At 47.8% G+C, this 25563-nt stretch overlaps 1 protein-coding gene and 1 non-coding gene across 2 annotated transcripts in view; both read left to right on the top strand.

Annotated features, from left to right (window-relative positions):
• FAM120A (family with sequence similarity 120 member A) overlaps positions 1-25563 on the top strand; it is a 114005-nt gene that overhangs the window by 70909 nt on the left and 17533 nt on the right. The window contains exons 9-12 of the mRNA XM_060200551.1: positions 93-320; positions 2607-2781; positions 12747-12996; positions 20856-20970. Coding sequence (XP_060056534.1) covers positions 93-320; positions 2607-2781; positions 12747-12996; positions 20856-20970 — 768 coding nt within the window. The remainder of the gene's footprint in view (positions 1-92; positions 321-2606; positions 2782-12746; positions 12997-20855; positions 20971-25563) is intronic.
• On the top strand, positions 13354-13517 carry LOC132540985 (U1 spliceosomal RNA). Its single transcript, XR_009552191.1, has one exon. It is a non-coding gene; the product is annotated as a U1 spliceosomal RNA (small nuclear RNA).

Raw genomic sequence — 25563 nt, 5'->3', positions numbered from 1 at the left:
GGTACTGTGTGTGGCAGGTAGAGTGAGTGGACTCGGGGTAGAAAGTGTGGTGTGACCTGAACTTGCTTTCCCTCTCGCCTGTTGCCCTGTAGGCAGAAGGCTCGTCCTCTGCCTCTTCGGGCAGCCAGCTCGTGGAAATGAAGGGGAGCCAGATTGGCACCGTGCAGCCAATTCCGTGCCTCCTGTCCATGCCCACCAGGAACCACATGGACATCACCACCCCACCCTTGCCCCCCGTGGCACCCGAGGTGCTGAGAGTGGCTGAGCACCGGCACAAGAAGGGGCTGATGTACCCCTACATCTTCCACGTCCTGACCAAGGTACGCGGGCAGTGTTCACAGCTCTCCGTCAGGGTGTCTGGTGCCAGCTGCACTGTCTTTCTGTCTTACAAACTGCTCGACACCAAGTTTACCTTCCACTTTCTACATTCGGACTGGCAGTTTATTTCAAGATGTCACACACTGTGCTTGTGCCATCCTGTCAGGATTGATACCATTCAGTCACACACTGTATTCGATTTCTTTAGTTTCCCTAGAAGTGTCCCCTTCAGGGTGGCATTCCAGGTACTTTGACTTGTTCCTCTGCCTCATCCTGAGTGAATTTTACAACAATCACTTACAGAAAAAAAGATGCAGGATTTTGTAACATGCTGAAGCAGAAAGTAGAACTAGGGTTTCACAGTGTCTTAGTTTCACTGTATTTAGTATCCGATGAGAGCTTTGCATAGATAAGACACTTCTTGTGACATTGTTTTTGAAACTTGGTGTCTTGAATGGATTTGTGTGTTTCAGTTTCTTCAGTGATGTTAATCTTTGTGTATATAACCATAGACCTACAACTGAACAACTTGCTTCAGAGACCAGAGTTCTCATGTACAATTAGCTTATGACTGTCATGTATTTTTGACCTGTTCTCATCAGTATACCATCATCACATACAATCAAAGACTTTTTCTGGTTCCATTTTTTCTGTAATCCCTCTGCAGTTTGTAAAATGGAGTCAAATCCAAATGTTACTCTTAATTCCATCACTCCTGAGCTGAACTCATGCATTAATTGTCTTAATGTGCGCCTCATTTGCTTCTATAAATTAAAGGTCATAACGGATGTTAAAAATCAGTACCATTTACTCAGATCTTTAGTTTATTTTTAAATTGTAATTGCCTCCAAGTAATTTGGTATGGGCATGCATGCAGACTGCCACTTTTCAGATTACAGTTTAAGGTAAACATTTTATTTTTCAGGTTCAACATATATTAGAAGGGTAAGTGAAACGTTAACTGTTGGGAAAAATAATTTTTCTTAGTAAGGGGACTATGAGATGACTGGGGTGTCAGTCCCCTGGCCCCTCTGCCTTGTCAGTGCGGGTCCTGCAGCCAGCCCTGGGGTTCGGAGTCTGGGTGGGCAGTGAGATGGATCTGAGTGGTGCAGACTGTCTCCTCTTAATCACTACTCCCTGACTTCAAGGTTAAATGCTGACGGAATGGCTGTGGTCAGGAAAGAAAAGCCTGATTGTCTTTTCAGATTCTACAATGCCACCTAAACTTTTTAGTACGTTAAGGGAAAATTTAGACCCTGAGACACTATTCCGTCAATCCAGATTGTTCTGGTATTAAACTGTCCAGACTGAGACCCCTGCAGTGAGTGGAAAGCTTGACGGTGTTGTGGAGAACTGTCAGATCATCTTCACATAAGCGTCAATCCTCCTGAGAGTGTTAGTCACACACCAGCTACTAAGTATGAAGGCGCACTGAGAAGGGAAGGGACCAATTCAAATTCCTGTGAAAATGAACAGAGCAAATACTACCAAATGTGTTCAATCAATGTATTTGACTTAGAAGGTTGTGAGTGCATGGTTGCATTCTAAATATATGTAAATAAAAATTTCTCGAAAACTCTTGAGATGTACCTTGGTGTCGTAAGCTGCCTGAGATGAGAGCTCCCTATTTCTGCAGATGGCTACAGCCTTGCTGTGTCCGGATAGTGAGGCCCTGAGCCACATGGAGCCCGCACTGCACAGTGGTGCAGCGTGAACAGAGCGCCTCCCCTCCTGTACCCAGCACCTGGTCACACCCTGTCTGCCATCTGTTCATCTAGAACTTGCTGTGGGGAGGGGGAGGGGGCGTGCTAAAATATGCTGAAACTTGAAAAAGATAAAATAGTGCTAAAGAGTTCTCTTGGGTGGGTGATTTTTATTTTCAGGATGCTCCACCCCCCCCCCCTTTTGGAGTTCACATAGGCCATTGAGAATTAAGAATTTTATTGTGTATGACCATCCTGACTCCACGAGAAATTGCAAGTTCTCCACATTTCTTATATTCTTTGTTGTCAATGTTACCGGCCCAGCTTAAAAGACTCCGGGACCACCTATGAAGTTTTCTTTTGTCCTTGGTTCCAGATTTTAAAAGCCATGTAGAATTTTGCCCATTTGAGCGTATGCTTTTGACTATAACCTGCTAAATGAACGTCTCAGTGTAGGCAAGTTGTTAAGCATTTGATTTGGAATAGAATTTGGTTAACAGGAGATAATGCAGTATATTTCTATGAGTATATTGTAAATTCAACATGAAAAATGTGCAATATTATTCTGCTTTCTTCCATGCAAAGGGTGAAATCAAAATTGCTGTTTCTATTGAAGATGAAGCCAGCAAAGACCTGCCTCCTGCCGCCCTGCTCTATAGGCCAGTTCGCCAGTATGTTTACGGAGTCCTGTTTAGCTTGGCAGAAAGCAGAAAGAAAACTGAGAGACTTGCTTTTAGAAAGAACAGACTTCCACCAGAATGTATGTACTGTGACATCCATTGTTTGTTTTCCTCAGTTCCTCGTAATCTCTTGTACATTTCTAAAGCTTAGGTCACCTTTGAGTGAGCCCTGAGCACAACCCCCCTCTCCCGCCATGGAAAGGAGGGGCTTCCCAGAGGGCGCAGAGGAAGGGATGAGAGGTCCTAGTCTTTTTTCTCCAGTCACATTCCAGTAATAATGCTCACCAGTAAAATGGCAAAACAGTCAGCTTTCATTTTAAGCTGATGTTGGTGGAAACAGACCTGACCTCACAGACTGGCTGTAGCCAGCAGCGCCTGCATTAGTGTGTCCCTATATAGTCTCCTCTCCAGCAGTCCAGAGTCCCTGGCTTTTGGGGGGTGGGGGGTCCTCTGACTGACCAGCTCCATGGGGAGGGGCAGTGGAAAAAGCAAAAGTGGCATTTGAAGTATTGGCACAAAGTGAAAAACACTGTCCACCTTCCTGTGGGGAGACGATGCCTTCTTTTCCCACAGTGCCGAGGAATGAGTCCGGGGCCCCACACATGCACAGGACCACCAAGCAGCCTCCCACTCCCAAGCCTTTATTATTTTCAGATTCTCTTTCTGAGAGAGAAGAGACACCACAGTACTGCCACCATTCGTAGTCTCTCCTGCCATTTCCCATGGTGTTCTGGGGCCCACAGCTAGGGACAAGGCATGCACTCTACCCAGTGAGCTGTCTCTTGGCCTGGCAGAGCCTTGGTTGCAGGTAGCTTTGCGAACGTCAGACATGGAAAGTCATTTCGTAGGAAGCATGGCGATGTTTCTCTCAACAGAGCCTACCATTGTAGTATCCCTACCTGTGGAAACTGGCTCATCACTGGGCGGAGGGTAGGGGGTGGGGGGATCAGAGTGGCTGGTGGTTGCTGGAAAAGATGGGCAGGACGCCCTCCACAGAGCACTCAGTGGCCAGATCGTGCCATTTCAACCCCACTCTTTGGTTTCCTGCCTCTCTGTTTCTGATCAACAAACGGAGGGGGGGGGGGGGCTGGAGACAGCATCTCAGACTTGAGTGTGGTGACAGTCTTTTCAGAGGGCCCACGCTCACGCACTACCTGCTCATGCCGTGTCCACACCCTGTAACTCCATGACTCAGGAAGGGCCTTTCTTCCCCGGCTCACAGGGGCCTGCCCACAGGGCTGCCAGGGCTTGTGCTCCTTGGTTCTCCGCTGGAGGCTTCTCTCTGGGGCCCAGGACGCACGCCTTGTGCTCACAGTCCTGTCTAGCCAGTTCATGCCGTGGCCGAGTCCCATAGCACTGCTCCAGCTTTTACAGTGAAAGGCTGTGTGTTCCACACACTTGCCATTATGCAAGGAACACCTAGAGGAGTTTTCAGTGGCTAACGTGGAAGGACCTCGGGTGTACTCGGGGAAGCCTGCTTCCGTCGGTGATGATCGGTCTGTCTGTCAGTACCTGAGCAGCAGTCTTGTGTCACTGGCAAGCTGCAGAGAGCAGGGGCAGGATGGAAGCACCGTGTTCTCCAGCGCTGCCAGACGACTGCAGTTTGCCCTGCACCCAGTGCCTTTGCTCCTTCCCCCATCATCTTGTCTTTGCGTGGCTTTGGGTCCTGTTAGCACTTTGGGGAGGCTGCAGTAAGGAAGGGTGCTTACTGGATGAACCAGCCTCTGCAAATGAGCAAGAGAAAGGCTGTGGTAGGGGGTAAGGGTGGTGCTGGCAGAGATGCAAGGCTGATACAGTCAGTGCCTGCAGCAGGTCTACTCCATCTCAGGTGGGGTCAGGGGCACGGGTGTCGGGGCTGACTAAGAAGAGACATGGCATGGTCTGTGACAACTCTGGTCTGTGAGACTTTGATGGGGACATCTTGACCACTATAGAGGGGGACACAGAAAGGAGAAGAGAGAGAACACCCCAGTGCACTCTCAGGCACATAGGGGCAGAAGCACGTTTCAGAGGAACTTGGACGAGAGGTCGGCTCTGAGAAACCTTCCTGGGGAAAGGGAAGGAAGTGAGGAGACATCAGATTTGGGGGGTGGAGTCTTGGTACTGAGGGAAAGGGCAGGGCCTGGCAGGGCTGACAGGTGCTGCTGGAGCCGAGAGGTTGCCTAGTGTGGTTAACATCCAGTACTTCCCGAACGGTTGCTAGGACTTGGAGTCAGCCTCACTACAGTGTGTCCTGCAGTATCTGGCGGGCAGTTAAAAACATGCTGGCTGATTAATTTGTGTCACCAGCTCGCCAGGATGGAGGTCTGATGTTTGAGGTCTAGAGCACTTGCAGAGTGACAGCTGAGGTTCCATGGAAAAGTCCCCGTCTCTGTCCACACCTTTTTTCCCCTTTATCTTGTTTGCCATGGGAGTTACTATTGGGATTACTCGGACAAATTCTATCGTCGTTGTTGTTATTATTATTGGTAGGACAGAGAAATTGAGAGGGAGAAGGTGAGAAAGAGAGACCTCTGGAGCTCTGCTTCACTGCTCATGAAATTTCTTTCCCCTGAAAGTGAGAACTGGGTACTTGAACCCATGTCCTTGTGCTTGGTAACTGGGAAAGAGGAAAAAAAGTGATAGCCCAGCACTGTTCCTGTACAGATACTCCCACATGGCAGCTGGGGGCTCAAACCTGGGTCCTCTCCTTGTACCAGGTGAGCCCTCTCCCAGCCCGCTCCACCTGACTTTTGAAGCTGGGTTTTGACTTTTCTGAAGACTGAGGCGGAGGAAGAACTAGAAAGAGGGACGCGTGAGTGGTCTGAGACTGGACGGAAGCTTGACGTGGGAAGGAGATTGCATTGTCTGGCCAGGCAGAATTAAGGCTTCTCGTGTGTTTCTCTAGAGAAACATGATGAAAGCGCCATCACAAATGAACATCTGCCACTGAAGAGCAAGACACATCAGCTTGCTTCTGGGCTTGGAAGCTGAGCAAACTTAGTTAGCTATGATTTCAGTGGGTGAGGCTTTTTCACAAGGTCCCAGGTTGGTGAAAGGCCATGCACTAGTTATGTCCTCCTATAGGGAGCAGCCTGCAAAAGGCTTTTGTGCCACCAGCACATGTGCTGAAATGTGACGCCAACTGTCCTGCCTGCCCTCCATTGGGGCCTTTCAGCGAGTGCTGACTTCCCGTACTCAGACCTCACACAGGAAATCAGTCCCCACTGCGTGACCTCACATCTGGGCTGCCAGCTCACAGGTCCAGTCACTCCGTCGGGACCTGGCTATTAGGTGCCAGTCCAAAAGAGGACTTGACAGTGCCACCCAGTTACTTCCAGTGATTGGAGCAGTTGTCTAAGTACATTTCCTGCAGTTTTTGATGTCTGGGGAAGGGAGAGATGGTGGTTTGTGGGGCATTCTTGGTTGATAGGATGTGACAGTTGACTCTGTCGCACTTAAGTTTACTGTCCACGCAACCACTCACCAACCTTCAGTCATTTCTTAGACCACGTGTAGACCAGCTGAGTTTAGTGGCATTTTACAGGAAGATCCGTAAGCCCCACTAAAGCTCACTGTGACGTTAGAGGATTGCTGAGAGACTTCATTCTCGCTTGATTTGCGACAGACATGCATTTGCAAATCTAGTCTCTTGATGAAGAACGTGACAAGGCGACCAAACATTGCGGTTAACTTCGGTGTGACTTACGTAGCTTTTATCTTAATGGTTGATGGTTCAGTATGGTTTCTGCACTCAGATCCTTAGAAACCTGAGCCATTGACAGTCCTATCGAACCACACAGTGCAGTTCGGCTGCTGTCCACCTCTCAGTTCTTTAATTCTGCTTTTAAAGAGTTGTTGAGAATTCTTGTTAGGAGACATTATGCTTGAAGTCACTGCAAGTTTTTGGATTCCAGCTCTGTGAGCAGAACAAGGTGAAGAAAATGCTGACCTCACCCACGGGGACTCACCCACATGTGCCCTGTACTGGCAAGTGCTTTGGGAGAGGCCTGCCAGGAACTCGCTGTCACTACAGGAATAAAGGCAGCAATGGAGACAGGTGAGGTCGGTGCCGACCTGTGGAGTCAGATGTTATGGTGGCTTCTAAGCTGTGCCGCCTACCCACAGGGCAGCCATGCCTCTGCTGCTCTCAGGACACTCACCAACCAGCTGGACACTAGCACTTTGTCCTGGTGTTCCCAGGGCTGACTGGGAGGGGCCACCAGAAGGATGTTCGCTTCTGGAAAGATTCCAGGGTAATGAGTTGCTTCAGCTGTGATGTTTGACTCAAATTCCAGGAAGTAAAGCCCAATGATTTGCACATTTAAAAATTATCGTTCATGTAATAAAATGGCCTCTGTCTGCCCCAGCACCTCAAAATTAAATGGGTCAGAAAAAGACTTGTATACATGGACAAATTACAGACAACACTAGGTTTATGGAAATAGGTTCATGTTTCTACACTGTGACTGTGTGCTTGCAAAGTTTTTTAAGCATTAAGAATAGCCAAAAAGAACACTGATTTTTTTCCCCCCTGGTTCAATATGCTTTAGAAATTTTGCTTGTGCCAAATCATTGAAACTGCTCATTGAAAATAAACCAGATGTGTTCACTATGGGCTAGAAAATAAGACAGAGTATTTTCACATGAATCTCTATCAGTCTGTTGTTGGAAAGGCCACGATGAATTTTTGCATAGAAAAGCAGAAAAAAGAAAAAAAAAAAAAGAAGCATCATGACTTTTCCGACAACCCAGTAATATGTGTGAACAATGGTTATAATCATCATTTTCCCTGAATTTGTGAAGGCCTTTATATGCTAATCTGATTTCTTCACTCAGCACAGTTCTTGGGAGTTTCATCAGCAAGCTCCTTTTCTCACAAACTGTGGGATGACAGGGGCCAGACTGACTCACAGCGATGCTTATGTCACAGGCCCTTGAACTTCCATGTCCCTGTTGTACCAGGGATGACATAACCGGGAAGTCAGCACTAGAAGCAGTTTGTCTGTGATGCCATGTTCTTCTGCATACTCTGGGACCTACCCAGTGTGGGTGTGCTTGTGGACGTTAGGCTGGACTAGCCCCAGAAACCAGAGGCTTAAGAAAGCAGCTCACAGTCTCTGTCTCTCTCTCTGTCTCTCTTTTTCCCCCTTCCCTGCTGAAGCTCACCAGAGAGCTTGCAAATAAGTCTCCATGAGGACAGGAAAGCTACCCACAGCCTGCTGCCTCTTTCACCATTAAAAAAATGGTGGTTCTTGTGTCTGCTTCTGCCCTGCTATGGTTAGGGTTAGTTTGGGTTTTATTTATCTGAATGTTTTTCCCCCTTAATCCTGGGAGACTCAGCAGGGAAACCAGTTGCGTTTTCCTAAGTGCATGGCATAAACGCCTGCACATGAGCACACCACACATGCATACACGTGCACACATGACCACACAAGCATGCATGTGCACATGCCACAGGCACCGCGGGCCATTGGCTAGTCTGGGAGGTCATGTGCTTCCATTGTCCTCATCTCTGACTCCCACTTGCACCGGCTCTGCAGGCTCTCCTAGCTGCTCACAGTGCTCCCAGCACTTGACAGTTTGCTCTGCACCACAAGGCTCTGCGGGCAGCCATTGCCATTCAGAGTGAGCTTCGAAAACATGTTCATCATTGCTGGTCCGAAACTGAGCCCCCAATCAGCCCTAGATAGCTGGTTCTCGTGCTCATGATGTCCTCATACTGGATTTAAAAAATGCACCCACGTTTTTTTTTAATGACAGCTTAACTGTGACGGTTTCTCTTGTCTCCAAATTATATGTTGAAGGAGAGTACTTTCTGTAAAGAAAATGCATTGTAGCTTAGTTTTTGATAATAGAAAGTTGAGGCTCTGGAGTTGTTTTTTGGCCAGTGTAAGAATTTGGTTATGCTGAAGGTCAGAAAGCTGGCCGGCTGTTCAGTTTTCTCACGGCAGTGTACCTGAGAATGTCGAGGTTACCCACCTGTAGAGAAGACAAGGTAGATACTTGTTGGTGAGGACCATTTATTCACAGACAGCTGGACCGGCTGATCTGGGTTCTCTGAATGGCTTTATTTTCTTCTTCTTTTTGTTTTGATAGAGACAGCCAAAAATAGAGAGGAAGAGGAATAGAGAGACACCTGTAGCCCTACTTCACCACTTGTGAAGCTTTCCCCCTGCAGGTGGTGGCCGGGGGCTTGAACCAGGGACCCTGTGCGTTGGAACATGTATGCTCAACCAGGTGTGCCACCACCCAACCGCTCAGAACGCTTTTATAAAGATGGTCCGGATATAGCCAACAGTTGTGTCTCAGAGCTAGTCTTGGATGATGTGTTCCTGTACTTGTGTTCTAGCAGTCCCTCCCATTGTATTGTGGGAAATCCCTGCATAGCCAGGGGTTTCTGCAGATGTGAGGAAAGCCCAGATTACTGATGGTAGCTGACTGCTTTGCAGCCGCTTGTTTTCCAGAAGCCAAGTTCTTAAAAGCTGCTGGAGCCAGAGGTGAAGGAAGGCCCCACGGGCATCGGCCACACCCCCACCCCCAGTCACAAGCTTGTGCTGTAGAAGCTGCTGTGTTTCAACCCAAAGGAGACTGCCCCTTATGATCATTAAGCTACATAGTATTTGCCTTTAATTAGTTCATCTCATTTGTTTTAACGGGGCGGTAACCAGTTTCACAGGGGGCCCCACGTAATGGGTGCAGGTGCCCGTGTTTCATCACCAGGGCCATGGTGCCGAGCGAGCCACTCATTCTCTCTGAGCTGCTGGCACCAGACGGGGTCTGGCGAGAAGGTGTAACCACCCTGTACCCGCACGCGTGCCATGCCATGCCTGCCTCCCTCAGCGCTCCACCACACTGAGTAGGAACTCACTAATTTCTGTTAGTACTTGGCTAGAGATTCCACAGCTGTTACATGGTGGCATTTCCACAGAAGATCTCCAAATATCCAGTTGTTTAAAAACAGAGGAACAGGGAGTCGGTTCAAACCCCCGGCTCCCCACCTGCAGGGGTGTCGCTTCACAGGCGGTCAAGCAGGTCTGCAGGTGTCTGTCTTTCTCTCCCCCTCTGTTTTTCCCTCCTCTTTTCATTTCTCTCTGACCTGTCCAACAACGACATCAATAGTAACAACAATAATAAAACAACAAGGACAACAAAAAGGAATAAATAAATATTTAAAAACAACAACAACAACAACAGAGGAACACATGTGACAAATAAAACCAGCCAGGAGCAACTTGCTTCTGGAAGGGAGATGTTATGTTGCTGCACGTGTGCTCCGGTAAGACATGCAGTTCTCGGATTAGCTTTGCACCATTCATGTCATTCACATTGCAGCTAGACAACAAAAATGCTTAGCGGTAAGGGAGGGAGGAAGCTGCTCCATCTGACCCTTATTTCATAGCTGCAGTGTCCCGCCCCCACCCTGGGGCTCCGAGCCTGGGTCCCTGTAGCACTGAGCGAGTCTGTTCCAGTGACACAGGCTCCAGGTGTATGTCTTGGGCCAGGTACGTGAGCACACAGCACTGTGCCAGTTGGTCCAGCACACAGGGTCCCTCAGAGCCCCGATGGTGGGTGCTGGCCAGGACAGTGTCAGCCCCCAGTAGAGGAGACGCTGGGAGGGCTGCACTGAATACAGTGCATGGGTGAGGAGTTTGGTTTGGAGTTCTAAAGTGGACACTAGAAGTCTTGCATTTAAAATGTATTTCCTGATTGAAAACAAGTGAGGTGAAATGATTGCTAAAACATTGTCAGAAGCAAGAACAAAGCCAACAAAAAAGAAATGCATGGCTGAGGCCAAGCAGACTTAATGAGATTGCCTGACAGGAAGCTCAAGAAACTCTTAGCTGAGTTAGGATCTGAGCTGATGCTGCTTTCTTTTCAATTATGTATTTAATGAATGAAAGAGAGAGGGCTGGGGAGAGACAGGCTGAGAGCAGAGCGTTGATATGGCACGTGTGATGCTATGGATTCAACTTGGGGTTTCAAGGTCAACAAAGTTTACACTCTGCTCACTGAGCTAAACTCTGAGCTCGGGACATCGTAAGCAAATGCCGTATATGCACGTGTCTGCAGGCATCATTGAGCGGCACATATGTGGGCAGGACGTGTGTGATGTGCAGCGACATAGATGCATGCTGTGTTTGTCTTGCTATACGGATTTATGTACACATGTATCTGTACAGATCTTGCTTTGTCTACACACACTGTCTGTGCATAATGTCTGTGTGTCTGTGTCTGGAGGAGAATGTGTAGGGCCAGCCGAAGACAAATCAGTCATTCCTTGAAGTTAACCCTTTGCCATCTAAGTGAAGGTAGATTTTTGTATTATAATCTGAGAGAAACAACACACTGGTTAGTGGCTCGGCTTCCATCCCGCCCGCCTCTGGGACTGTCTGGAGCAGAGAGGAGACCTCGTATCTCAGCAGCCCAGGGTCTTGGGCATGTAGAACCCAGAGCCTGCAGGGGTAGGAGCTAGACTGGGAGTTCAAGGACGGTCTGCTTGACCATGGGGACTTGGTGGGCTTGTATCTGCACTCCAAACTGTTGATCATTTTGAAGAAACCTATGCTTGTGATAACTGAGTTTTCGGCTTAATGACATTTTAAGTGTTTTAAATTTTCCTTTAATATTCGAGCCACTTGGGGAGTTGGGAGGTAGTGCAGTGGGTTAGGCACATGGGGCGCAAAGTGCAAAGACCTGGCGTTAAGGATCCTGGTTCGATCCCCCGGCTCCCCACCTGCAGGGGAGTCGCTTCACAGGCGGTAAAGCAGGTCTGCAGGTGTCTGTCTTTCTCTCCCCCTCTCTGTCTTCCTCTCCTGTCTCCATTTCTCTTTGTTCTATCCAACAACATCAGTAACAACAACAACAACAATAATAACTACAACAATAAGGCAACAAAAGGAAATAAATATTAAAAATATATTTGAGCCACTCTATGTGACTATAAGAGATTTTGACAAAACAATCAGTTATATTTAAAATTGAAGTCTGGGGGAGGCTGGTCAGGGAGCCAGAGCCTGCAGCCCCTGAATGTGCTGAAAAGCTCCTTGTCTCCCTTCCCCTCCTCTCCTCTCCCTTCCCCTCCCCGCCTTCCTTTATTCTTTTTCCCTGTTGCTGACACAGCAGACTCTTCCTTTCTTCACCTTTGGAAATATGGTTGGATTCCCAGCTGTATGTAGACTTGGGAAATGGAGTAGAGAAGGGCCAGTTAGTCGCCGGCTTATGTCAGGGCTCGGCTCTCCACAGCCGCCGCACTCCTTACTCTGGGGAGAGAGCCGGGTGGCCCCTGTGATTTAGGTGGAAGGGAGGCACCAGAGTCCCAGCTTCATGCGTGCAGGCTCGGCCATTTTACAGGCTTCTGGCTTGGTTCTAAAGTTTATGGACCAGGGCAAGTATTTCTGAGACACATACTCAGTTTGCTATGGGGCCGAGGGCTTCCCACACTGCCAAGTGTGTAGAGTATGTACGCCTTTCGGTATCTGCCCCCATCCTGGTGTTTTTCTGGATTTATTGGAACTTGTCCAAAAATGTACATCTCTGTGTTTGTGAGAATAAACATGTTCGAGTAGCCACTGATCAGTGTGCAGTTTCTGTCAGTTTATACTACAACCAAGATGAATCCATACAGCGGGTCCTCTGTATGATCTTCCATTCAGTGCTGATTCCATTTTCACATTGAATTTAAGAACTTAATTCTTAAGAAGCCTTAGATGACTCTGACCGAAAAGCAATCACTGTCCAAGGTCCTGGTTTCACTGTCCACCATCTGTGCTTAGAGCTCTGAGGAGTTAACTGAGTCACTCACTAGGACTTCCTGTATTCATTAGACGGGGGAGCCAAAATATGACTCGATTAAGAAAGTGACTGGTGGCTTAAACTGAAATCTGAACGAACCATCATCGAGTTCCAGAGAGGGGCCAACAGAACACTGTAGACACGTAGCCTTTACGAAGGCGGCTTGCTGGGAGAAAGGTGGCATCTCCAGACTACTCAGCAAGCAGCTCGTTTTGGTCAGGCTGGCATCCTGCGACCGGCATAACCTGCTCTTCTCTGGTCTCCCCTGCAGTTTCTCCGGTGATCATTAAAGAGTGGGCAGCTTACAAAGGGAAGTCACCACAGACCCCCGAACTGGTGGAAGCACTTGCCTTCAGGGAGTGGACCTGCCCCAACCTGAAGAGGCTGTGGCTGGGGAAGGCGGTCGAGGACAAGAACCGCAGGATGCGGGCCTTCCTAGCCTGCATGCGTTCAGACACGCCAGCCATGCTCAACCCTGCCAGTGTGCCCACCCACCTCACGGTGCTGTGCTGCGTCCTGCGGTAGGTTCCCCCCAGAACATGGCGTTGTCAGTACAGTATAGAAACGGAGGCCCTGCACCCAGTAGAGCACACAGGTCACTATGCTTGAGCACCCAGTTCAGACGGTGTCACAGTGCTTCTCCTTCTCTGTCCCTCACTTTTTTTTTTTTTTTTTTTTGCCTCCATGGTTTTTGATGGAGCTTGGTGCTGACACTACAAATCCATTGCTCTTAGCAGCTTTTTTTTTTTTTTTTTTTTTTTAATTTCTTCACCTACCTGCAGACCTGATTCACCGCTTGTGAAGCACCACAGGTAGGGAGCCGGGGGCTTGAACCAGGATCCTTGCGTGGGTCCTTGTACTTCAAACTATGTGCACTTACACTTACCTGACAGAGTAAAGACCATGACCAGGCAGGTGGTTTTCCCAGGGTGAGACTTGTCCACTGCACTTGGGATTTGTCGACCCCTGTGAGTTCCTCAAATGTGGGAAACTCAACTGCATAATTTGTGTTAGTGGGGGACTACGTTCACCTTCTCCCCTGAAAAAAATAAAAATAGGGGGCTGGGCGGCAGTGCAACAGGTTAAGCATATATAGTATGAAATGCAAGGACTGGTGTAAGGATTCTGGATCAAGCCCTTGGCTCCCCACCTGCAGGGGGGGGTCGATTCACAAGCGGTGAAGCAGGTCTGCAGGTGTCATGTCTGGCTTTCTCTCCCCTTCTCTGTATTACCCTCCTCATTTCTCTCTATCCTATCCAGCAACAACAACAGCAATGGCAGCAATAAAAATAGCAGCAACAAGGGTAACAATAATGGGAAAAATGGCCTCCAGGATGTCGTTGTTGGCTAGGACAGAGAGAAAGGGAGAGAGGAGGGGAAGACAGAGAGGGAGAGAAGTGCAACAAAGCCGTCAAAATCAGCGACCAAGAAGTCGGTTTCTAACCATGCAAACCCCCTCTGCATCGAGAGATGGTCCTATCAGTCCCTTTGTCGCAGTGAACGTGTCCAGGCCATTTGTCTGCACTCTGACCTTTTGGTGAAGGGGTGTCTCCTCCAGGGCACTCTGTCCCCTTGGTAATCACAGAGGTGCACTGTGACGAGGCGCTTTGTGGTGATGGAGATGTTTGTCTCTCCTTAGATCTTCAGTGTATGTAATAGACTCATGACTTGCCTCCCATGACTGCCAGGGCTTAATTTGATGTTTCCCCACCGCTGGTTGGGCTGGGGAGACGTGTCTGGCTAGCTGTCAGTCTGCACCTGGTGTGACTTCTCGGCATGGGTGTTCCAGCCTTACTGCAGAGCGCTGGTTCCTATTGGCAGTGGCAGTGCTGGAAGCCAGGCTCTTGATAATCGCTTTACTGTTTCTGATTAAAACAGTGGTATCACCTGTGTTTCCATCTGCTGCTGCTGCTGCTGCTGGTGGTGGTGGTAGTGATGGTGGGAGTGAGTGAGTGAGTGAGTGAGTGAGTGAGTGAGTGATCTCTGACCCTGACAGCGAGAGCCTGGGGTCCCCACTGTACTTGCTCCCTGGCCAGGTCCTCTCTAAAAATGCCTGCTCTTGGAGGCCTGCTTGGCCAAGACAGAGCTTGTGTCATGGGCTTATTTCTGGAAGCTTCTTAAATTCTTAACAGACCTTAGAGCCAGTAACATATTTAGAAACCTTTTCTTCATTACTTACAGGTTGACTAGTTAGAGTGAATGTGTTGGTTATTTTCTTTGTGTCTTACTGAGAACACTGGTGTTGGGTTAATTTTAGGACTCTTTTTTCACACCATGGGGGGTGGTCACCAATCTGGGGTGACATTTCTTTTCAGAGAGAGAGAGAGAAGCTCCCTCCAGCCATAGTGTTCCCAGGTGGTGAACCTGGGTCAGATGCACAGCAAAGCAGGCGTCCTCCTAGATGAGCTATCTCACTGGTTAAAGGAGACGTTTCTTCTGAGGGAAGATTTATTTGTGGACCAGTTTCACCAACAGCAAGCACATATCAGCCCCAATTTAGTGGTAAGACTGAGTATTCTCAGCTCATTAACAGTAATAAATTTACTTACCATTTTTCTCTTGCAAAAAATTTTTAGAGTTTACTTTTATTTTGTTTATATTAGAGAATTTTCACAAGAGAAAGTCTCTTCCAAACTGAAAATAATTCAGGGATTTTTCACCTAGAGGGGCAGCAACCATCCACTGCACTGCTGGCCTGAGGAGTCCATAGGGCTGAGGGAGAGTCTGTGTGCTCAGGACCAAGGCTTGGAGGCTGTCAGGGAACCATAGACAGGGTCCTGCACAGAACAGGACAGGCCACTACTAGGTGAGAAGGTGCGGTTGTGGTAGCATGGCTGCGGTTTTGCTTGTTGGTTTGCTTTTTTGTTTTGCTTCTGTTTGTTTGTTTGTTTTTTACCAGAGCACTGCTCAGCTCTGGCTTTTGGGGGTGCAGGGGATTGAACCTGGGACATAGGAGCCTCAGGCATTAGTCTCTTTACATATGCTGTCTCCCCCATCTCTCCCACATTTACTTACTTGTTTTTTTTCTTTAACGGTGGCATTAGTGTTCTATCTGGTTGCTCATTTGGCCCTACATGGGGCTGGAGTGCCGGACAGTCGGGTTGGATGTGGCCTGTTGCTCTCACTTTCCTTGGCTCAGGCCTCACTGCTACCCCCACCATTATCCCAAAGTCTCCCCACCACCAGCCAAGCACATCCATGCAACCATGTGGACATTGTCTTAGCAGGTTGGAGGGTTAGTACTAGTCCACTGTTAACACCATCTTTTCATAGTTTTTTTTTTTTTTTTTTTGATCAAGCACATGCTCACTTTAGATCTTGAAAATATTAGTACAAGCAACTAGTGAAGTCAGAACCAGGAGACCTCAGGTCTGACCTCCCCGCTCATGCCCTTACCTGGGTTTTCTGAGTCCTGGTGAGTGCAGTGCAGCCCCGGGCACCACACGGCAGCAGAGAAATGCCTCACGGTGAGGGGATTCTAGTGCCAGTGCTCGGTGGGTATGTGGGAATTGGAAGATCCTGTTGGAGACTGGGGCAGGAAGTGCAGAGCCAGCCATTGTGATGAGGATCTGAGGCTCTTCACAGGTGACCGAGTCAGTGTGAGTCGAGGCATCCACCATAACGGGGGGTGTGCTTGCACTGAGAGACCCGACTGCACTTTCTGGGTTTGACCATACAGAGAAGCAGCTGAATGGCAGATGGCCTCGTGCCAGTGGGATGGATGACACAGAAGTCAGGATCAGGTGTGCAAGTAGGAATGACACTGACAGACATAAGAAGGCCTGCGCCAATCAGACCTGCGGCTGCTCCCGCTGTGAGGCTCTAGCGTGACCAGTGTCTCAGTGGTTAAGCCATCCTCAAGATCATCTTCTGGCTCATTGTTTTTAAAAGGACATCTTGCCAGGGCCTGGGGTGGGGTTTAGTGTTTATAGCTTCGCAAGATGAAAGAGCTGTGGGAAGGGAGGCGGTGAGGCCACATCACTTCTTCTTCTAGCGTCTGCCCTTCTTCCGTAGCCAGTCAACAGCGTCAGGTTGAGCCTGATGTCAAGTTTCGAGACCTCCTTTGAATCTGGAGAGGTGGCAGTCGTTGACTATGTGGGTCATAGTCTGTCTGGAGCCGCAGGGGCAGTTCGGGTCGTCTCTGGCTCCCCAGCAATGGAACATAGCGGCGCACCGGCCATGGCCTGTTCGATAGCGATTGAGGAGGGCCCGATCATAACGTGCTAGGTCAAAGCCGGGTTGACGCTCGCAGGGGTCTGTGATGAGGTGTTTGTTCTTTACCTCAGCTGACTGTCAACTCTGTTTCCAAGAGTCTGGAACAGAGAAGTTCAGTGTAGGCGTAGGGGACCAGATTGGGTGACGAGACGTCGAGCGTTGGACAGGGTGGGCGAAGATATCCGCGTATATTGGCAGGTCCGGTCGAGCGTAGACGTGGGAAATGAACTTAGATGATGCCGCATCCCGACGAATATCTGGCAGGCCGATGTTGCTAAGAACTGGCAGCCATGGAACCGGGGTGGAACGGATGGTTCCAGAAATGATCCTCATGGAGGAATATAATTTGGAATCGACCAAGTGGACATGGGGGCTACGGAACCATCCTGGGGCACAGTATTCTGCAGTGGAATAGCATAATGCCAGAGATGATGATCGTAGTGTGGAAGCGCTCGCGCCCCATGAGGAGCTGGCCAGTCTTGCAATGATGTGATTCCTCGCGCCCACCTTTGCTGCAGTTTTTATGAGATGTTCGTGAAATGACAGAGTGCGATCGAGAGTAACGCCAAGATAGACTGGCTGGGCTTCATGCCGGATTCTCGTATCGCCAAGCTGCACATTAAGCTCATGCGAGGCCGAGGCATGGTGTAGGTGGAAGACAGATGATACCGTTTTTGCAGTGCTAGGGATTAGTCGCCATTTTTTACAGTAATCAGATATGAGAGACATGTCTTTCGTGAGTGTTTCCTCGAGGATGTCGAACTTGGATGCCTGAGTTGCACAGCAGATGTCATCGGCGTAGATGAACTTCCTTGAAGAAGTTTCTGGGAGGTCATTGATGTAAATATTAAATAGTGTAGGAGCCAGCCACATCACTGAATGACTGAATGTACCTATGCCCTTGCATGCACTTAAAAAAAAAAATGCTGAAAACATTACGTTTTGTGCTGGGTGTTTTTGCCAGACTTTTAAGAGGCGATAAATAAAACTTAAGGAGTGTCTATTGAACACACTTTTTTCTATGATCATTTTTCTCACACAGAAGTGGAGCACTTTGTTCATATTTACTGTTTCTTGCAACAAAAACCAAAACCCAGGAGACCATGTAGTTAAGGTTTGTGGCATTAATGTTTAAAGAGGATATGATTTTTTTTTTTTTTTTTTGGCCACTGCAGATAGTGACAGTGAAATAAAATCTTTACTTAATTTGTCTTTTAAAAAGTCGTCCTATTTGGGGGGAAAATAATGATTTCCAAGGTAGTTTTGCCACCTATGTACAGTATCTTCCCATAATAGGTGCCTGCACACCACACACCTGGCATCTTCGTCCACCTCAGGGCACTGGGACCCTGGCCCTGTCTGTCTCCATCACAGCCTGTCTTCCCCCTTGAGAATCCTTGGGTCTGCTGTGGCAAGTCTACGTCTCACCCTGTGTTTTTCTTTCCTTTGTTTAATTCTCACCTGTGAGTGAGGTATTCTTCCTCCTCCTCCTGGCCTGTCTCACCATGATTCCTTCAAGTTCTGCCCTAGATGTACCAAACAAGAAGATCTCATCATGTCTTATAGCTGAGTATTACTCTGTACGTCATTGGATGTTCTTGGCTATTATCAACAGTGCTGCTATGAGTGAAATACAACATTATACTGCTGTGCTGGGGAATTGAACACATTCCTGACACGATGCTTCTGAACCTCCTCCCTGGCCTAGATTATATTCTACATTTTTTGAGTTGTGTGCCAGGGGTAGGAGGGAGAGAAAGTGGGAGAAAGAAACACCAAAGCACTGCTGCTCCCCATGGCACACCTCTGGTGGGTGCTATGCATGGCGCTCCCATGTTGTCCCTGGGATCAAAACCAGAGCCGTAAGCGTGACATCTCACCCTGTGAGCTATTTCCTGGCCTTAAAATAAAACTCTGGTATCACTTTTTATAATATATCTGATCGGGAGTTGGGCAGTCGTGCAGCGGGTTAAGCACAAGGTCCGGCGTAAGGGTCCCGGTTCAAGCCCCCGGCTCCCCACCTGCAGGGGAGTCGTTTCACAGGTGGTGAAGCAGGTCTGCAGGTGTGTGTCTTTCTCTCCCCCTCTCTGTCTTCCCCTCCTCTCTCCATTTCTCTCTGTCCTCTCCAACAACGACGACATCAGTAACAACAACAATAATAACTACAACAATAAAACAGCAAGGGCAACAAAAGGGAATAAATAAATAAATATATTTTTTTTAAAAATACATCTGATCAAATCAAAACACATCTGTATTTTTGTTTTTCTGTCTCTGCTACATGTCTTCTCCATGAAATGTAAGAGCTTTGTGTCTCCGTCTCCCTGTCTCTGAAGTGGAGCCGTGAGTTTCCCCCAGTTGTGTAACCGTGACAGTAAACTCAGGCCCAGGTCTGGTGCCTAGCGAGCACTTACATCTTCTCGCAGGGTTTTTATCAACGTTCCCTTCTAGTCAGCCGGATGGCACCTCTGCTGCTCACCAGTGAATGAACATGAGCAGCCACACAGGTGCCCAGGGCCTCCTCTACCAGCCTGACTGTATTCCAAGCACTGAGAAAACTTCCTGGCATATGGGGCCCAGGCAGTGAGACTGGCCACGTCTGTGCCGCTGCTGGTTATTGCACAGGGATCTGCCACGAAAACTTATTTTTAGTGATTGGCTGGCAGCGTGATTAGGTCTTTCCAGTTTGTTGAATGTAAGGAACTGGGCACCACTGGGCTTAGACCCAGACTTCTGATGACACTGTCACTTGGCAACCTGGGCCCTCACATGGAAACACCACTTGGGCCTGCGCCTTTGTTTGGTGCCCTGGGGTGTCCCTGGTGACTGTGTGGATGGCAGGGGGTGCTGGGTGGGGGAATGTGCGGAATCTGCTGGCTCTGGGCAGGCAGAATATGAAAATGGCATAGAGATGGATGTCCTCTCAGCGGCCCACAACAAGGTGGCTGTCGTTAGTCTGGCTATTCGTGGAGAGCGTTGATTCTATTTCCAGCGTCCCTTCTGGCTCCTTCCCTGGGCATTCACCTACCATCCTGGATCGCCTTTGGCATAGTGTACTCTTCTCCACACCTGCTCTCATCAGGGTACTCAAACTTCTCGGACCTATGGTCACTTCCCAAGTCTCTTGTCTTAAATAAAGTAGGTAATCACATAAGTTCACGTTTATAATGTGCTTCCAGGGTTCCAGCAGTCACAAGTATGAGATTATTTATATATATATATATATATATATATATTAAAATTTTTTATATTTATTTATTTTCCCTTTTGTTGCCCTTATTGTTTGACATCGTTGTGGTTATTGGTGTCGTCGTTGTTGGATAGGACAGAGAGAAATGGAGAGAGGGGGAGAGAAAGACAGACACCTGCAGACCTGCTTCACTGCTTGTGAAGCAACTCCCCTGCAGGTGGGGAGCCGGGGGCTCGAACCGGGATCCTTACGCTGTCTTTGCGCTTTGTGCCATGTGCACTTAACCCACTGCGCCACCGTCCGACTCCTGAGATTATATATCTATAGATATATAATTTTTACTTGTTTATTAAGTGAAGACAGAAATTGAGAAAGGAAGGGGAGACAGAGACACCTGCAGCCCTGCTTCCCACTCGTGAACCTTTCCCGCTGCAGGTGGGGGTCGGAGGCTTGAACCCAGGCTGTTGTGCACTGTAACGTGTGCACTTAAACAGGCTCACCACCACCTGGCCCCCGAGATTATATATATTTAAAAGAAACAGTAACAAGGGCTGGCAAAATAGCTTGCTTGGAGAATGTGCTGCTTGGCCATGTGTGCAACCCAGATTGGAGTCCAGTACCTCTACACTGAGGGGCCTTTAGGACTATAGTGTATAGTCTTTTTCACTTTCTCTCTGCCAGTCACAGACACACACACACACACACACACACACACACAGAGAGAGAGCCCTCAGTGACCAACTGATTTTCCGTGTGAATTTGATGTGCTATTTTTAGTTGAGATCAAACATTCCCGTCCACCTAGCTGCTAATTAGATCTTCATTTCAGCGGGCATCGTCCTGTGAAAATGGAAGTGCTAGGTCAGAAGTCAGCACAGGTTTCTTTGAGCTGGCGGTCTCCCAAGTGTCCTTCAACCCTGAGTGCCAGGCTGTGCTACTCCATCCTGACGCCAGGCCCTCTCTGTCTCCCTGTAGGTATATGGTCCAGTGGCCCGGAGCACGGATCCTGCGTCGCCAGGAGCTGGATGCCTTCCTGGCCCAAGCGTTGTCCCCCAAACTCTACGAGCCAGACCAGCTGCAGGAACTCAAGGTAACAAACTAGACTACCTTTTGTCTCTGTGGTGGTGGTGGTGGTGGGGAGGTCTGTGTCCTTTTGTCTCTGCGGGGGCAGGGGGGTCTTGCTTTGGAGTTCTGTGTCACTGCTAACCCTCAGGTCAGATTCACTCAACTGAACTAGAACACTAATGCTATGAACTTGCAAGCCTTCAGGGCTGAAGGGGAATCCTTCTCAGTTAAGGAAATGGCCACATCTCCTTTTGTCCCATGTACCAGTGAGTATTTATTCTTACTTTACACATCAGGGAAAATAAACTTGCCTTTTGTTTCAGGTGGGGAACCCAAACCCTGGGAAGGCTTGATCTTTAAAAAATAAAATTTTTTTTCCTAACATCTGGCCAGGATTCTTTTTCTTATTTCGTTCCCTTGTTCCTATTTACAACATTTATTTTCTCTAAAAGAAAAACAAGGAAGAAAGAAATCTCTGCCCTCCTGATGCTGTAAAGTCCCTCTGAGAACACCCCTCGCAGCACAGTGTCCCACCTTCGTCCCTGTGCCCGCTAGTCAGCCTTTGACTTCATGTTCCTGTTATTTTCTTTCTCGTTCCTTTTGTTCTTTTTGACACTGTTATCCCCCCGTGTGCTTTATCTTCAGTGTACTTCACAGTCGCTGTGTCCACACAGCTGTCTTTGTGTTGATTTCTACACTAAATTTTAGACAGTCCAAGACTTTTCAGAGGTAGCTAAATTAGTGAATCAACCTTTTCTTTTTTAATGTACAGGGTTTAGCTTTTTTTTTTTTCCCCTTTGCCATTGGTTATTGATTTATTTTTACAACTTTGATTTATACTCAAATAATCTCTTTTGACAACACTGCCTTCACTTTTAAATCATTTTGCCATTCTTTCCCGATAGAGAAGTTTAGGGTTGCTTTATAGACTCTCTGTATTCCACAGCTGGGGCTTGGTAAATTCCTGGTTTCCCCCTCAATTATTTTATCGAACATAGTAATTTGTATTGAATGACCCTTGACAGTCACTTGTGGGCACCTCACACTTCTCATGACTTTGAAGTAGTTCCTTATGGAGAATTCACCCAAATCGTACTCATTACCTTGTACCTCAAGCTTCTCTGTTTGTTAGAAACAGAAATGATTGTTTTCAATGTTTTTTGGATTTAAGTTTTCGTTCTAGAATATTTGGCTGGGGTCCCCGAGAGGCTGGCACTCGCCTGTGTCAGGGTGTTGTAAATACTGCTAGAGTGTGGGGCCGCCCTCGACTCTGCTTCCTGTTTCTCTTATTTAGATTATTACATCAGTACTGACATCCCAGTTCTGAAAATCAGACCGCCAGGTATCAGGTATGCCCACAGCCTTTTTCACCATCAAGTCGCTTTATTCCAAGTCCATCTTCTCCCCCATCCCCTTTTCATTTTTGGATCCACACCTAGGCTGTAGCTTTGGAAAGATGGTCACCCTCTGAGCTTTCATTTTGGCTCTTTTGAGCCCTGAGTGCTGTCATGGTTTTCTCCCCTTTCTTCATCAAAAGCCAGGTGCTTGTGCAGCTGTGATTAGAAAGCCCCATGTTGTGTGCACTTGCTTCAGGCCCAGCGGCCCTTGGCTCTTGCTGGTCAGAAGATCTGTGCCCTCCAGCATCGGCCCTGCACGCCGCGCTTCATTCCTAGGAACTCCGATCCTCAAAGAGCTAGGAGGAGAGCTGATAGCATTCACTCGGGAGGGGGCCAGTTGGTTTCTTTTAAGATTGAATATCTGCTATTAAATGAAGAACTGAAAAAGAGTAGTCATTATCTAGCTGTTGACACAATTCCTATGCAGAACCGAGAGTCCCAAAAGTTCAGTGATGGAAAAGTGAATTTTAAAAATTGCTTTTTCATTTAACCATGATTTTTCTTTATGTATATATATATATCAAAAGCAATAATGATGCTTTTCTGTAAATCACCATTTCACTGTTTCTGATATCGTCAACTCTTGATTTCGTGTGTGTGGTTTTACTCTTGTTTCCTGTTTGTGGATTGCCCAGACCCTTCTCCTTCCTGTTGTTTACTGTGTGCTTAACAATGAGGAAAAAAGACCCAATTCTGACAGCTTGCCTCCTGTTGGCTTTTCTGAAGGGAGGTTAGATAGGAAAACATTCTGCAGTTAACAGTGGGAGTGATTCTGTCTGTCTGTCTGTCTGTCTCCCAGTGCCACGTGCCGCGTGTCTCTGAGGCCGTGGCAGCACAGACAGCCCTTGCTGCCCCACTGCTTATTTTTTAGGTTACCGGTGTGAATGTAATTATTCAGGGAAAAGTAGTATTGAGCCCATGTTTGCAGGAAGAATGTAAAGGGTGTGGGGGAATTTATCCAGTGTCTTCCCTCCCTGCTCTTGGCATCCCTGTAATAGCCTTAAATTCTTCTAATAAGGGAGTCAGGCAGTAGTGCAGCATGTTAAGCGCAGGTGGCACAAAGCGCAAGGACCGGCATAAGGATCCCAGTTTGAGTCCCCAGCTCCCCGCCTGCAGGGGAGTCGCTTCACAGGCGGTGAAGCAGGTCTGCAGGTGTCTTGTCTTTCTCTCCCCCCTCTGTCTTCCCCTCCTCTCTCCATTTCTCTCTGTCCTATCCAACAACAATGACATCAACAGCAACAATAACTACAATGACAACAACAACAAAAAAAAAAACAAGGGCAACAAAAGGAAATAAATATTAAAAAAAAAAATCTTCTAATAGCCTCACATACTAAATGCAAGCTATCAAAGATAGAACATAAACTGTTAGTGGCAGCCTGTCCAAAATACCTGTAAGAATGCCTTTGCACTTAGAGCTAAGTCAGAGAGAGGACCATCTGCTAAGAACCTCTCCACAGCATCTCGTCACTGGAGTCCTCAAGCTCATGGCAGAGATTAAATACTGTACTGGCATTTCCTGTAAAGTTAGAGTACACTGCAGTTATTTCTGCTGCTGAGGAACCCAGGATAATGTTCACTATTTTACCTTCCTTGGCATAAGAGCATCAGGTTGGAGGGTGACCCTAAAAGCTGTTCTTGAGATGAAGGGTTCAGCTGTGCCAGTTTTTGCTTTCTTGGGTCCTGCAATTCCATTTCTCCACGGAATGCTACGAGTAATGATGGTTGAAATGTGATGAATTACTGCATGCAGAGATAACTTAGAGCAGTAACTGATGTATTTTCAAGTTCCCCAAAGAAATTAGACTATAATTTGTATAGTTAATATCTGGGGAGAAATCTAAAACTCGGTGAGTTTTTTTTTGTTTGTTCATTCAAATGAAGCAAAACTCTTCACAGCAACTGAGACCTTATATAACTCACCTGGCTTCTGTTCTTTTCTTATTTATTATTATTATTATTATTATTATTATTAATTTTGTAGAGCAGGGCCATATGCATGCATAGTTTCACCACTCCAGGCCACTTTTTCATACAGATAGAGAGCAGGAGAGACACCCTGCACTGAGGCTTGCATCTGGGGCTATGTGCACAGCACACACAGCACGTGCCCTCTCCAAGTCACCTATCTCAGCCCCTAGAGCTTTTTAAATTTTTTTTTTATGTGAAATCAGTGGCAGTAGGGTCTACTAAAATGAATTGATCTAAAAATGGTTTTTCAAAGCCCATGGAAACATGTTCCCCAACGAATGAGGCCATCTGGAGTGGATGCATGTGGCTGATGCAAAGTTCTCCAGCCGTGCTCACAAGCAACTTGCAGGCTCTGCTGAGGCACTGCAGTGCCCTTTGAACTGAGGGCGGTTTCTCAGCCTTGTGTCAGGTAGCCTAGTGTCCAGCCTGGTTTTTCAGGGCCAGACAAGGGTCTGCGCCTGGCAGTGAGCAGCCACCACGGTCACCGGTTTCCAGAGGCCACCACAGTGTCCTGCAACACATACTTCCCTCAAAGGACCATTTGCCGCAACGGTTGGGTAGCAGAGCAGAGCAGCATCTGCTCATCCTGGACACCCATCCAGGGCAGGCACTGGCCCCTCCTCCCCCCAACTTTCAGGTTGTCTTTCTGCCCTGTTCTGATAGAAGAGGGCGTCCCTACACCCTTTCCAGCAGCTCAGGCAGGCTGTCCTGTGGGGATCTGAGGAATCAGGTGCATTTTGTTTTTGCAGTTTGTTCTAGTCTCATCCCATCTTTCTCCACTTTATACTCACAGAACGCATCTAATTAGAAAAAAACACACACATTTGTTTTAAAGAGAGAGAGAGGGGGAGAGAGTGAGGGAGACAGACGTGTGCTCTGCTCGACTCTTGCTTGTGGTGGTGCTGGGTCTAGAACCTAGGTCCTCTGAGCCGCAAGCTTGAGAGTCTGGCTTGTGATGGCTGTGCTCCCAGGTCTGAAAGACATCTAATTTTATGATCACCTTACTCTGCCTGCCCTAAATTGAGCACATTTGATCCTCTCCTAAGACCACGTAGATAAACAGGAGTTATCTGTCAGGTCCAGCTAGCTGGGTGCTGTGCACAGACTTCTTCAGGCTCAGAATATACTGAATTACGTTGATTTAAAATTTCAGTATGGAGGCAGCAGTAAAATTTCAATATGGAGGAGTTCAGCCAGTAGAATGCTGTCATTGTCATGCTGAGGGCCTGGGCTCAGCCCCCCTCCCCCGC

Source organism: Erinaceus europaeus, chromosome 10, assembly GCF_950295315.1.
Source record: "Erinaceus europaeus chromosome 10, mEriEur2.1, whole genome shotgun sequence".
NCBI lineage: Eukaryota > Metazoa > Chordata > Mammalia > Eulipotyphla > Erinaceidae > Erinaceus > Erinaceus europaeus.
This window is presented reverse-complemented; position numbering and strand designations above follow the sequence as displayed.